The 13282-nt window shown below is 42.7% G+C and overlaps 2 protein-coding genes and 1 non-coding gene across 4 annotated transcripts in view; 2 read left to right on the plus strand and 1 right to left on the minus strand.

The window, feature by feature from the left end:
- The first annotated feature begins 147 nt into the window (after nucleotides 1–147).
- Nucleotides 148–7797, plus strand: fhdc3 (FH2 domain containing 3). The gene is made up of 12 exons (XM_056397925.1): nucleotides 148–232; nucleotides 1172–1703; nucleotides 2025–2086; nucleotides 3218–3320; nucleotides 3443–3528; nucleotides 3975–4075; nucleotides 4196–4266; nucleotides 4393–4500; nucleotides 4620–4690; nucleotides 4881–4998; nucleotides 5102–5266; nucleotides 5419–7797. The coding sequence occupies exons 2-12, from the start codon at nucleotides 1233–1235 to the stop codon at nucleotides 6484–6486; spliced, it is 2424 nt and encodes an 807-aa protein (XP_056253900.1). The 5' UTR covers nucleotides 148–232; nucleotides 1172–1232; the 3' UTR covers nucleotides 6487–7797.
- Nucleotides 7798–8006: 209 nt separating this feature from the next.
- Nucleotides 8007–13282, plus strand: part of trim3b (tripartite motif containing 3b) — a 43957-nt gene continuing 38681 nt past the window's right edge. Inside the window, exons 1-2 of one of the 2 annotated variants that reach the window (XM_056397929.1) lie at nucleotides 8007–8141; nucleotides 9853–9933. The gene's annotated coding sequence lies outside the window, so the exon portion shown is untranslated. Of the gene's footprint in view, nucleotides 8142–9852; nucleotides 9934–12622; nucleotides 12847–13282 lie in introns of those variants that run through there. The other variant, XM_056397928.1, reaches the window with a different exon arrangement.
- trnaw-cca (transfer RNA tryptophan (anticodon CCA)) lies at nucleotides 9056–9127 on the minus strand. The gene has a single exon. It is a non-coding gene; the product is annotated as a tRNA-Trp (tRNA).

Here is a 13282-nt window from a genome sequence, read left to right on the forward strand (position 1 = left end):
AAACCTGCCTGTTTGTAATTTTTTACATTAACAGAAATACCAATGGTTTTTTTTTCTTACCTCACGATAAAAAGGCGTTTCCATCCAGGTACCACAGACTTGAATTTGATTGGCGGAGACGCGCCCTGCACCTGTGATGCTGTTTGTGAGACACTGACTGAGGCAGTCTGCAGAAGCACGAGGCGAGAGATCGGAGTGAGGATTTATTTGACAGCTGTATTTTAAAAGCACGGTGAGTAAAATAAATCCGTAATGTTGCCCTTGTGACAGTCCAGACTCTATTATGACCCTTTATTTTGTTTGCCGGATGATTTGTTAAGGAGGAACACGAACGAGGATGTGAATGTAACTGACAGCGAAACTTCAACAGAAAAACGTCAAATCAATGATGCTTTGTTTGTCGCACAGACATGATTGAACAACTTTGAGTATATTTTCGGATTTTTAAATCCGAACTTTAAAATTCCGCATAGGAATATCCCACCGAATAGAATGTGTTTCAATGTAATCACATTTAATTGCAGTTGGTTTGCCTGTTTATTCTACAGCTTCCCCCTCCACGAAAATAAACGGCAGCAAACTGTGTAGGAGCAAATTAGAGAGTAACGTTTAATGTGTGATTATGTTTCTTGGTGGATGCCATCCATGCCGAATTTACCACTAGGCTCTAATGAGTAATATAAGGTATAAATTGAGTTATGTGAAGCATTTTCATTTGCTGTTTAGACAGGAGCATTAATTTGTGACATTTCCTCAATGGCGTTTCCTATGATGCACTGAAGATCAATACTTCAAGCAGGGTGTTGTATTTCTGGAGTAAATGTTATGCTACTGTGTTTTTCAAAAATGAAAAGTAGAAGGTTGAACAACAACGATATGTCTTTCTTTGAGTAAAAAAGTGGTGGCACAAACTATAGTGTCTACCTTACAAGTTGATTCTTCTTTAAATATTTAACTTGCTGTATTTAATATCACTTTTATGGTATTTTTGTTACGTGTGATGTTGATATTTAGAAAACTGTGGCATCTGCTTACCTAGAAAACATTCATATGTACCTATGAAACAATGAGAAAACATTACATTTGGAGCAGATTGTTCCTGATGACTTTATAAGATGCTACCAGTGAGTGTTTGTCTAAAACACTGCTATATACTTCTGTGTCTCCTCAGATCTGAGTGGCCAGCAGTGGGATACTTTCATCCAATCATCTTTGGGATTTGACAGATACAGATGGAGGGAGTGCTGATTTTAAAATCTGCATCTCTTCCCAACTGTTCCTCTCAAGACTCGTCTCCCCCTTCGCCACTGGATGCTCAGGAAGATTCAGATCTCCAAGCATCTTCTGCTGTGACTCCCTCCATATGTGTTGTCGCTGCACCACCTCCGCCACCACCACCACCTCCTCCTCCTCCGCCTCCTCCGCCTCCCCCTCCTCCTCCTCTCACTACCACTTCTTTTGGCTCTCGTGATGTCCAGAGACGATCCATGAAAAAGCTGAACTGGGACACCATCCCCAGCCAGCGCGTCCTGGGCAAGTTGAACGTTTGGACGTCTAAGCGGCCTCAGAGGGACCTGGTGCTGGACATTCGCAGCATGGAGGAGCTGTTCAGTCATGTGGACAAACGGGCATCGATACGCAATTCAAGGGTCATGGGTCTGAACAAGTTTGACGGCATGGACCTCCTCCCACAGGAGCCTCAGGTAAACAACTTGGGCTGCACTTGGGTCATATTTGAAACCATGACAGTGGCTGATTTCCAGAAAGTGATGTAGACGCTCCTAAGTTTTTATGGATGAGTAAACTGAAACAAAATCCACGTGCTAGGGAAGTAATGAACACAGAAAATAGGAAGTTATTTTTAAAAGTTCCACACCCATTATATCGTCAGTGAGGAACTGGGAGGGTTTTTGCTTCCTCAAAAATGATGTGAATTATAATGTTGAATGTGGACTTGTCTCATCTGAATATGGCTGTACAGAGGTATCTGTTTACTGATGTATTTTGTTCCTTTTTCACCACAGGTCACAATCCTTGACTCTAAAAAGAGTATGAATATCGGGATCTTCCTGAGACAGTTCAAGAGGTAAAGTAAAAGCTGAGGTAAAAAATCTAAAATAGAGAAAAATATTGAACACTGTAGAGCAACACACGAAGTAAAGGATGCACAACAAGAGCTAAGCTGACTCCAATTGGTGCAGCTACAGTAAGCAGCGGTCAGAGAAAGGCGCTTTCATGTCAAACACAGTGGATGCTGGAAATACGGATCATATACGCATGAACCACTTCCACTGTGCTAATCATTACCCAACCGGCAGGTTCTTTATCTCAGTGGTTTCATATTCAAATACATGGAAATGCCTTTTTAAACATCATTTGACAGCATTCAGGAGCAACATATGGGATAACATGTTTGTTTGAACAATTATGACGAATTTTATTAACACTTTAATGATAGGAAAACATAGTTCTGACCAGTGAGAGTTGAAAGGGAAGATTGAAGTTGATTTGGACGTCTAATATTATAAAGTATAGTTACACAAAATTGCGTAAACGTGTAAATATTTTTAGGTTTAGGTAGTTGTGAGATACATGCTGGCGCTGTGTCTGCAACTTATCAAGATGATGTCACTCTCAGCCCAAAGTTCACTCAGCCGTCACTTTGAATATCAAATGCACTGAATGTGTGTGAGCAGCTAAGTACTGCAATAATACCTGCTATAGCAACTTAGTCCAATTCAAATTGCGTGAGTTTCTGTGTGGTAGTGATGAAGTTCATTCCATGATGGTTTTGAAATCACATGCTGGACACTGTAAAGTGTGACGTGTTTGAATGACTATATCAACAGTCATGTCATGGAATAAACGATCACATTCATTATTTCATTTCATTTAAACATTTCTTGTTATAGCTTGAATCTGTAACTTAGCATAATAATATTATCCTTGGCAGAAGAGGTTGATCCAATATGTGAAAGTAGGCTGCCGACCAACAACTTGTGGCTTCTAAATTAATATTAATGTTTTCAAGGCGTCTATGTTTGGTCATTGTTTGTGTTCAGCGCTCTAGTCTCCTATAGGTGCACTGTAGCACGTGAATACACCACCTTGAGGAATTTATCAAACAATTATTGTGATGTTGGATGAGTGATGGTGATTGTGAAGTATGGAGGTATGCTACCCTTTTATTAGAGTTGTGTTCTGTCTCCCCCTGCAGGCCGGTGACAGAACTGGTACAGGACATTCGTCAGGGGAACTGGCTCAGATTTGGAACAGGCAAACTGAAAGAGCTTTGTAAACTGCTACCAGAAGAAAGTGAGGTAACAACAGCTCATCTTTCCACTTTGGTCCTGTATGCATAAAATAAGAATAATGAATATGTACATGTCTTGGAATAAGAACTACTGTAATATTACATATTCCTCCATTTCCTCCTGTTTAGATGAAGCATCTGCTGTCGTTCAGTGGGAACCTGTCTGTGTTACCTGAGGCTGACCAGTTCATGGTGCAGCTGGTCAAATTGCCGGGGTGAGTCTGGAGTTTTCCAAAAAACACATTACAAAAACATTTATAAAATATTTGATTGCATGTTAGTTAGCCATGTGTGCAGTGATAGCCAACTAAAATGTGTAAAAGTCTCACACATATGAACTCACTTCTTTTCATGATCAGTGACAGCCATTGTCACCATGACCCCCCCCCCCCCGAAAAAAAAAACCACACTATCTGCTGTTATGCTGACAGTGAAGAAATGTATAGAATATTATTTTTTAAATCTTGCATACAGTATCTTCTATTGTTTTTATAATGCTACCACTTTTGCGCCGTAGACTTCATATATAGCAAAAAGCAAACAAAAAGAAAGTGTTGCCATATCCAGATCTCTCTAAGTTTAATAATGGGTAATAAAACTGAGAAACTGACTACAGCTAATACAGTAAGTAGCAGTTTTGCTTATGTTGTCTTTCCTTCAGCTACGAGGAACGCCTGAAAACGATGGTGCTGAGGGAGGAATTCTTTCCTCTTATGGAGGAAGTGAAGAACTCTGTTGGTGTCATGACCAAAGCAGCTAATGGTAACCTCTCACACGCTTCCACCAAAATGTGCTTACAATCCCAACTGGGTCTGTTTTATACCATTTGATGTTTATATTAAGGTTCTTTGTCTCCATCTCTTTTTTCCTCTCTCCTCTTAGAGCTGTTGGACTGTGATGAACTCCACTCAGTCATTCGGCTGGTGTTGAAAGCTGGGAATTACATGAACGCTGTTGGTATTTCTCTTTCAGAATCACATTTCTATTATTGATGCATTTAAGCTGCCCTTTTGTGCTTTCATTTCATTTATTATACTAATGAATTGACAATTGAAATATATGAATAATTTATCATTCAGGGTGGCTACAGTGCCAATGCCATCGGCTTCAGGATGACGTCTCTGCTCAAGTTGGCAGACACCAAGGCCAACAAGCCTGGCATGAACCTCATGCACTATGTTGCCAAGGTGAGGAGGAGCCCTGGGATGGACAGGATGCTCACTGAAGAAAATATTTGTGAAGTGATGATGCTATCATACTATATCTATATATCAGTTATGAACCCGACTGTCTCTCCCACCCACAGCAAGCAGAGGACATTGATTCTGAGTTGCTGACTTTTCCCAGCCAGCTTGAAAACATCGGGATGGCAGCAAGGTGGCTATCTTTATTTTACTGACAGTCTATTCTGTATTTGGTTCTATTTAACTGAACATGTTTTGCTTACTAACAGTTAATTCAAATATTGTATCTGTATCCAAAACTGAATTTGATTGGTTTAATGTACAAATTTTTGCATTCCTCGGAACACGTCATGTCAGTGTGTGAATGTTGCTCCATACCGCAGAATTTGTAAAGAGGAGGTAATCGCAGACTTTGAGAGAGAGGTGAAGAAGATCAAGGAAGTGAAATTGTACAGCAGCACACAGCCTGGCTTCTTGCAACAGATGGAGACGTTCCTCATGGTAAAGTCCCCCCCCCCTCCACAAACCGAGCTTGTGAAAACTTTGTGCACTTTGCATCCCTCTTCTTTTTTTTTACCCTTTTCTTTATGTTTTAAATCGTCAGAGGGCTGATGCCAAGCTGGCCGACGTGGAATCCTCTCTCCAGGAGCTGAATGGCCTGAGCAATGCTGTTGCTGAGTACTTCTGTGAAGACCCGGCGACCTTCAAAATGGAGGAGTGCTGCTCTATCTTTCATTCTTTTTGCAAGCGGTTTGATACAGCTGTAAAGGTAAGACTAGAAAGAATTTGCAATAATATTTACATGTGCATCATGGGGGGAAAAATGATGTTCAGTGTTTTGAATTTCAACAAGCTTTGTCCCCCTGGGGTTATAAGTCTGCCCTGTGTACTTGAATACGTCTTCCCTTTACCTGGCTGCAGGAGAACCAAGAGCGAGAGGCTGCAGAGCAGAGGCGCAAGCGGAAGGAGAGCATCCGTATTACAGGAAAACGACGCTCCACAATGTCTGGCCCGGTACCTGAGCCTGGTCGGGACTCGGCCAGCTTGGAGTCGGCCTTACACAGCTTTCTGACCAACGTTCCAGAGGGATTAGTCAGATGTAGGAGGAACCTGCTGCCCCCAGTCGAAGGATCCCCCAACGGCCGCAGTCCTCGCAGTCCTGGTCAGTCAGCAGAAAAAACGGAGACTACGTCCTCTACTAAACAGAGGAGGCCTGAGAAGAAACAACCCAAACTGCAGAAAGAGCAAGTAGCAGCACCGGAAAACAAGGAGGAAGCTGAGAAGATGCGTGTGATAACTCGGAAGGTGCTACGCTACCAAAACAGCAAAAGTAGCCTTGATGGGGACAGAGTCTCAGGCACTCCGCGGCGCTCGGGGAGACCGCAAGACTCTCTGGCTACTCCAAGTACCCCGCGGCCTAGGACCAGAGACTTCTTCTTTGCCAACAATGGGGACGTGGGCTCCCCGTGGACTATCCTGAGCCCTTTTACTTGTTCTCAAAGAAACATCCCTAAGCGAAACAGACAAGCACACCAACAGAGACTGTCCTCGACTTCTGGTGGAGATGACCTGGATGATGGAGTGTGGGAGAGTGATGAAGGCAATTGTCTTCCCAATCGGGACAGTCTAACATCTCCATCCGTGGGTACTGCGTCTCTTCCCGAGTGCCCCCACCAGAGGGCTGTGTCGCAGGCTCCCATCCTCAGGTCTATCTCCATGGATGAAACAAGGCGATCTCCAGCATCTGGTTTCCGTCTGGGGGACATGTTCCAGAGAAGCATGTCTCAAAGGTCATACTCGTCCGGCTCAAGGACAGAAAATACAAGAGAAGAAGTTGCAGGAGTCTTTCCATTGAATCGCTCTAAGGCGAGGAATCGTGTGGAAGGGCAAGTGAGCAGCTCTGGGCTTATATCCTTCTTCAGACGCATTGGAGGCAGAAGTAAGCCTGGTGATGTGGAAGAACAAAACTTCAAAGGATCTAACACTTGATTAAAATTTTATTCAGAGACAGAAACCAAGCTTTGTCATGTTTTTGTGCTTTAGATTGTTAAAATTTGTTTGTCCCCCCCCCCCTACCCTGTCATGGTTTTACCCTTCAGTGGAACCAAGGCAACTGAGGACTTGCTTTGAACTGAGGACTTTGATTTTTGGAAGTCAAACCACGTTCAAAAATCGTAACATCTTTTCTTTCTTTTTTTGTCTTTTTGTGCGCAATAAAGGGTGACGTTCTACCTTTTTACTTTAGTTGTATATGGAATATGCACTTACCATACCATTACATTTAAGTGTTATGTACAGCGTTTCTGGTTGAAATGTCTCCCCATCCACCCATGTCATTGAAATCCTTGAAAGTCTTAGTGGTGCTGATGTCTCCTTAGTGACGCCTGCTCAGTTTCCAGTACTTACCTTTCACTTCATCTATTATTTCTTCTCTCGGTCAGTCTGGCTGGAAGGCGGCAGTTCAAGTAGCAGAGAAGTTGGGCTCTTAACTTTTTGGGCTCAGAAAGACAAATTCATCCAGATTTGTAGACCATAGGTACAGTACATTCATTTAAATTTCAAACTTGTTGCAAATTCTCTGACAAGAAAATTACATTTGAATGGGACACATTGTTGTTGATGAACCCACACTGGGTATTTCCAGCCCCCTCACCCCTTGGCTTTCAAATGATCTGTCCACCACCACTGTGCCACCCTGGTGTCTCTGCTCAGCAGTAAGTGAGATTTTGGACAGAAAGAGACATTCAGTTGAGTCACTTGGGCAACAGGGTTTTATTTACACCCATTTCATTTGAGCCCTCGGTGTAATAATACTCTCTGGAACAATCTGGTCAATACAGGCTCCTTTCTGACTGTTCTGTTGTCCTCCCCACATCCATCCCTCCCACTGGCGCTAGCTCAATGGGGACATTTGCAGTCGCCTGGCATTTCAAATCAGGGGGCATGATGAATAGAATGAATGGGGGGAATTTGGGAAATATATGGGCAGTTTTTTTGTTTTTTTTAAAGAAAGTGGGCTACTATGTGACAATGAAAATGAAGTCTTTAGCTATAAATATGCAAATTCTCCTTTGTGGTTGGTCAAAGCAGAGGCCTTGCACACAACAGTCTGGTACTTAAAGCGCTACATCAGCGGTCACTGAGCTGTTTGATGTCAAATGAGAGCTGTTGAGGACCATCTCATGTGAGTCGTCTCCTGAGGACATGAGGTGACCTGCTGTCCTCACCAAGTTGCACTCTCACCAGGGCTATCCCTCATCAACTGGGTGCTCAGAGTGCGTGTGTTTGTGTGTTCGTGTGTGTGTGTGTGTGTGTGTGTGTGTGTGTGTGTGTGTGTCCCAGTGAAAGATGAGAAACAAGCATGAATAGAGAAGAGAAAGGAGGTGGGGTGGGGGAAAACTTGGACCAAGTGAGAGTGAGTGAGAGAGAGAGAGAGGGAGACTTGCAAGTTGTATTGTGAGGGAGCATTTAAGCAGAGAAGAGCATGTGAGAGGACAGAGGACGCCAGTATCTTAAAGCGACAGAGAAAACACAAAAAGGGACTGACTGTACAGGACTAACAGATGAAAAGGAACACAGCAAAGCCTGTATAGTGACAATCCTGGATGTTCTTTAATGTGGGAAGAGGCGGCTGGACCAAAAAGGTAGATTAATCAATTAATTAATCAATTGTTTCAAGAATGCATGATAACAGATCAGCTATGAATTGCTCTAAGTGATATATTTACATGTTTTAATCTATGCTTTTCTATGTACTTTTAAATTGAAAGCCCGAGGCATTAAGCACTAAAGCAAACTGTCTATGTGGGGAAAAAGTGTTGTTCAGACAGCGTCCTGCTGACATTACATTCTGTGCTCTTTAGTAACGTGACAGAGGATCACACTGTGTCGTTGCTTGTGCTGCAAACTTAATCCACCATAGCAGCTATGGGTATTAGACTGTTTACAAGTGTGTTGTAATCAGATTTGAGGTTGGAACGGAAGACCATGAAGAATCCACTCGTGATGCACTGTGATGTGTTTCCAGAAGTGCATGTGAATTCATTATCACTCATCTGTGATGAATTTCTGTATGGGAAACGTGTGACTGAAGACACTTTTTATGCCTCATATCCAGCCATGGAAAAAAGAAGACTGCTCAATAGTTATGAATGATTTGTTTATTTTTTTTGATTTGAATGTGTTTTTTTTGTTGTTGTTGTTGTTGTTTTTTTATTTCACTGCACTTTTGAATTGAACTTAAGTTGGTACTGGTTAAGCACAGAGAGATGACACCTATAATGAATAATTAAATTTAAATGAATTGTAAATTACAATGAGTGGTATGTGTTTTAAGGAAAAGGTAAAAAAAAAAAAATGTATTTCCACAAGTGGTCTTATAAACTTAAAATCGAGGATATTCAGAGTGCCCGTGGCTGAACACAGGTACAAGTAGACTACTGCAGAGAAAAGGCTGTTACGTCCTTATATTCTGAAGAGAGTTGATATTCTAACATTGCAGAATAAATGTACCATTTCTCAGCACGTATCAAATTTATTGTTGAAGTTTTCAAAGAATTGACCCCGACGTGATTTGAACACGCAACCTTCTGATCTGGAGTCAGACGCGCTACCGTTGCGCCACGAGGTCTTGTGACGACATAGGTGTGGACAGCCGATCATGAACCTATGGTAGTGGCTATTTCTGTCCCCGTGCGTCGATTTAAATATCTACGAAATGTTTGTCTTGTCGATCGTAAGCTTTCACGCACAACAACCCTTCCCTTGTGTTTCTCGTAGCTGTTACCTGATTTGGCTTTTATTTTTAATTGACAGTGCGTGTCTCTTAATTTTCACATTAAAGAAGAGCAAAACATGAGATCACAGCCCCGCTTTGTCCTTTCACCAGCACGGTATGAAAGTTTACGCGTCCCTCCGTTTCCATCCAGTAATACATGAAGGTGTTGCAGGTGGTTTTGTCTTCAGTCAGTCACTAGATGGCGCAATTGAACAGAGTTTAGTTGGTTTCTGATTCAGTCTTAACTTCTTGCTTTTACGCCCAGCAAGAGCCATGAAGGCCCTCAACAAAACTGGCCCTTTACTAGATGTAAGTACTAAAGTAAATAATAAGGTATTTGCACTAAAGTAATGCAAATTAAAGAAGAATGTATGTGACATAGTTGTTAAAGTTCATGGTCCCTCTACAGGATGCAAGGACTGGCTGCAATTAATCTGTGCTATTATGAAAACAAAACAAACTGTCGTTTCCAAAAGCCTCGTGCCTGTGTTATAAATACATGTGCTAAATTTGCTTCTAGTTCAGCTGATGTAGGTTGGGCAAGTCTGTCTGTTAATTCCAGCTGTTCTCTTCTTAAGGAGAGAAGAGGAGCATCTGGAGAATCTAGAGCACCTGCTAACCTTCATTAGTGACCAACCTATTCATAGGAAAATGGATGGGTAAGTGCACACAACAGAACACACACAAAAATTTGTGGTTTTTGTTTGCAATGTCTGTTGTTGCATCATGTGACATCACAAGTTGAAAACAAGCGTCTTCTATGGCTGTTGCAGTATTCTTTACTTCTCTCACAATTCGCAGGTCTGTTGTCAGTAAGGTAACATAAAACACAGTCACCTTAAAGTAGGGTTGCTCAGTGTTGACGTTATTGTCCCTCCTGCTGCACCAGCAGTTTGTGGCATGTTGATTGGTGCAATAGGTGAACATGCAGTACGATAGGAAGCAGTCAGTGTCCATCCAGTTGTTTTTATTTCACTGTTTCTATCACAGCAAAGCCAGATGTCCTTTCTCTAATTCAGAAATATTCAGCAGATATTCTTGGTATCTGGACAGTGAGGTGGAAGCATGGGCCTCAGTCTTGATTTCTAACATGTGTGCCTGTCAGTGTGCATTTTGTTTTGTTGCTGGACAACACAAGAAAGACTGAGATTGTACATGTCACAATTCCTCCTCTCGCTGTCAGGAAACAGAATAAGAACACATACAGCCTCCCCCACACACCTCGCTGCTGCAGCAACCAAAGCTCCAGTGCTGCTTGATTCTCAGACTAACTAATACCCAACTGACCACATTCACTTGGGTTTAGCCCAATTTTAAAATCCATCTAAGACACAATCTACCAGTGAGATGAAAGCCTGCGCTCATAAGTAACACAGCTAATGAAAGATTTTTGAGATGATTTTGGGTCAGGAATCGCAGCGTCACCATAGCTGAGCAGTGGCATGACTTTAAAAGTTTTTACCGTACTCTTAAAGAACAGAAATTAACTTAAGTTCATGTGTCTGAACATGAAGACTGCAACCTTTAAAGGACCATACCGGTTATATATACTTCACATTTCTGGTGGCCATTTTCCCCAAAAATACTAGGTATTTTTATACTAATTCCATACCGTGCAGATCCCCACTGTTTCCCATTCATTTCAATTTGATAGTTAACCTATACAGGCTTCCTTACGCAACTAAACCATCATTGTCAATATATACTCTATATGATTGTTTTTTTCTTTATGTTTAAGAGGGTAGAGCTTTTTTATGCAGGAAGCCACTGTTTCTCTTCTAGTTTTAAATTCCTGGCCACACAGATTATGACATGTAGCTAACTCTCAAATCCTGGTCCTGAATGTTTTGTTCAAGTAGTTCAAATTTCAAATGATATTTATACCATTCCGGCATAAACTGACAGTCATGTCTGCCTGGAAGCTGGGAGGTCAATCTGATAGCTTGGGGCTTTGGGAAGTGATCAACACGAACACCAGTGCAGTATAGAGTTATTGATTAAACCACTGTCTGTTTACATCACATTCTCTGCTCCAGCCATCACATTATAATAGTATCCACATAATGTGCATTCAAATGCAGACCATGTCCACTCCACATGGGCTGATTTGTCTGTGCACCAATAGTGAAATGTGAGGTTTTTTTTCCACCTCCTGGATATCTAATGACATGTGTAAATACAGAATTTCTTTAATATACTGTAAGATGATGTTTGGTGATTAAGCTTTGTGCAGTTTTTCTCATGCAGTTTCTTGAAAACGCAGGTAATGAATAGGCCTCTTCTCTCGTCCATCAAGAAATAGTTTGCCTGTGTCAAAAGCTTGTCTATAACCTGGAGGGTTTTCTAAACCTGCAGAGATTTTATGATTTGCAGTTCAGGGATAAGAAGCTAACTGGACTGTTTCAGAGAGAGAGAGAGAGAGAGAGAGAGAGAGAGACAGAGACAGAGAGAGAGAGAGATAGAGAGAGAGAGAGAGAGAGAGAGAGAGAGCAGCCATCTGTGTGTTCTGCTGCACTGGATGCAGTCTCCATGGCAACATGGTGCTCCCGCAGCAAAATCCTGGGAAGATGGTTTGGTCCCCACCCCCATGCGCATGCACACAAGTGCTCCACAGACACTTGAGAGGAGGACAGCGCTCATGCCTCTGCCGTCCACACACACACACACACACACACACACACACACACACACACTGATCCTACAAACTCCACTAGCACAAATTTCCTGTCAGTATATATTTCACTACATGTTACATTCGCTCTTTACCACTATATTTTATTATTATCACAATGTCAGTTTTCCTTGGGGAGAACTTGAACCATTTCTCAATCCATTCTCTGTCTGTCTTTTATATACCACTCCATCAACAATTGCATCACCCTCTTTAAAGCCGAGCTCCACATTTGTCATTCTTTCCAGCCACCAATTCCCAGCAGGCTTTGGTCATTCCTCCTGTCAGCTGCCCTGCACCTACACTCTGTTTGTGAGGAGGATGGAAAGAGTGATAGACCTGGTTGGCTTTTCTGTTCATCACTTCTTTCATGTGAAGCATCACCAATTTTCTGTTTCAGCAGTTTGAGCTTTTCTCATTCTCCTTACAAACGCAGCGAAGGAGGGAGAGATGAGATAGGTGAGGGAGAGTGAGGGCAGGAATTGAAAAATTCTCTTGTCTCTTTGTTGCCATATCCCCTTCACTCTGCTCATCTCCCACGCTATTGGACAATCCAGCCCCCTCCCATTTTCACACCAGCCAGTCAGCTTGTACAATCTCTGTATCTCTTGCCTCCTAAGAGTCGCTCTCTCTCTCGCTCTCTCTCTCTCTGTGTCCCTCAGTCACTTTCCCTCCCGCTAGCACACACATACATGCGTTAAAGCCAGATCCTGATCACACACATACACACACACACACACACATACACACACGCCCTGTTCTTGCCTGCCTCCCTTGACTCCCTGCATGAGGTGCTTTTTGCTGTGGCGATGTCGGGTTTTGTGGACGGATATCGCTTCCACTGGAGGAGAACGTGCTGAAACTTCCTCGCACCTCCTCTTTCATCTGTCACGAACCTGCTGTAAGTGAATCTTTCTCTACGACGCCTGCTCTCATCCCCGCTCTTTCATCCCACCCCACACCCCACACCCCCCTTTTACTATGTGCCGGCGCTCATTCCTTCATCCTCCACTATTTCCATACTACACCTTCCTCCCCTTGGTTGGATGGTGCGCCCCTTTCCCTTCTCTCACGTCTCCCTCACCTCCCTCCAGCTGGCGGATGCTGACACCCTATGTTGGCTGTATGCAGAATAATGCTGCAGGCCATTTGCTGGCCTGTGATGGGTTTGTGCTGTGCAGCATAACCTGATAAATATTTCCCGTGTGTATGTGAGACCCCTTTTTGTGAAGCTGGCCTGACTCTGATTATAGATGAATGGAGCTATCTGTGCTGGATAGGTGGTTTGGTGATATTCTGGTGTGAACACAGACTGGGAGACACTAGGAATATGAATG

This window comes from Seriola aureovittata, chromosome 15 (genome assembly GCF_021018895.1).
Source record: "Seriola aureovittata isolate HTS-2021-v1 ecotype China chromosome 15, ASM2101889v1, whole genome shotgun sequence".
In the NCBI taxonomy this organism is placed as follows: domain Eukaryota; kingdom Metazoa; phylum Chordata; class Actinopteri; order Carangiformes; family Carangidae; genus Seriola; species Seriola aureovittata.

Excerpts from the sequence above, each read along its gene's own strand:
- fhdc3 (XM_056397925.1), top strand. The coding sequence starts at position 1,233 with ATGGAGGGAGTGCTGATTTTAAAATCTGCATCTCTTCCCAACTGTTCC. Across the intron at positions 1,704-2,024 it reads TCCTCCCACAGGAGCCTCAG|GTCACAATCCTTGACTCTAA; the intron begins GTAAACAACTTG and ends TTTTCACCACAG. Across the intron at positions 3,321-3,442 it reads TGCTACCAGAAGAAAGTGAG|ATGAAGCATCTGCTGTCGTT; the intron begins GTAACAACAGCT and ends CCTCCTGTTTAG.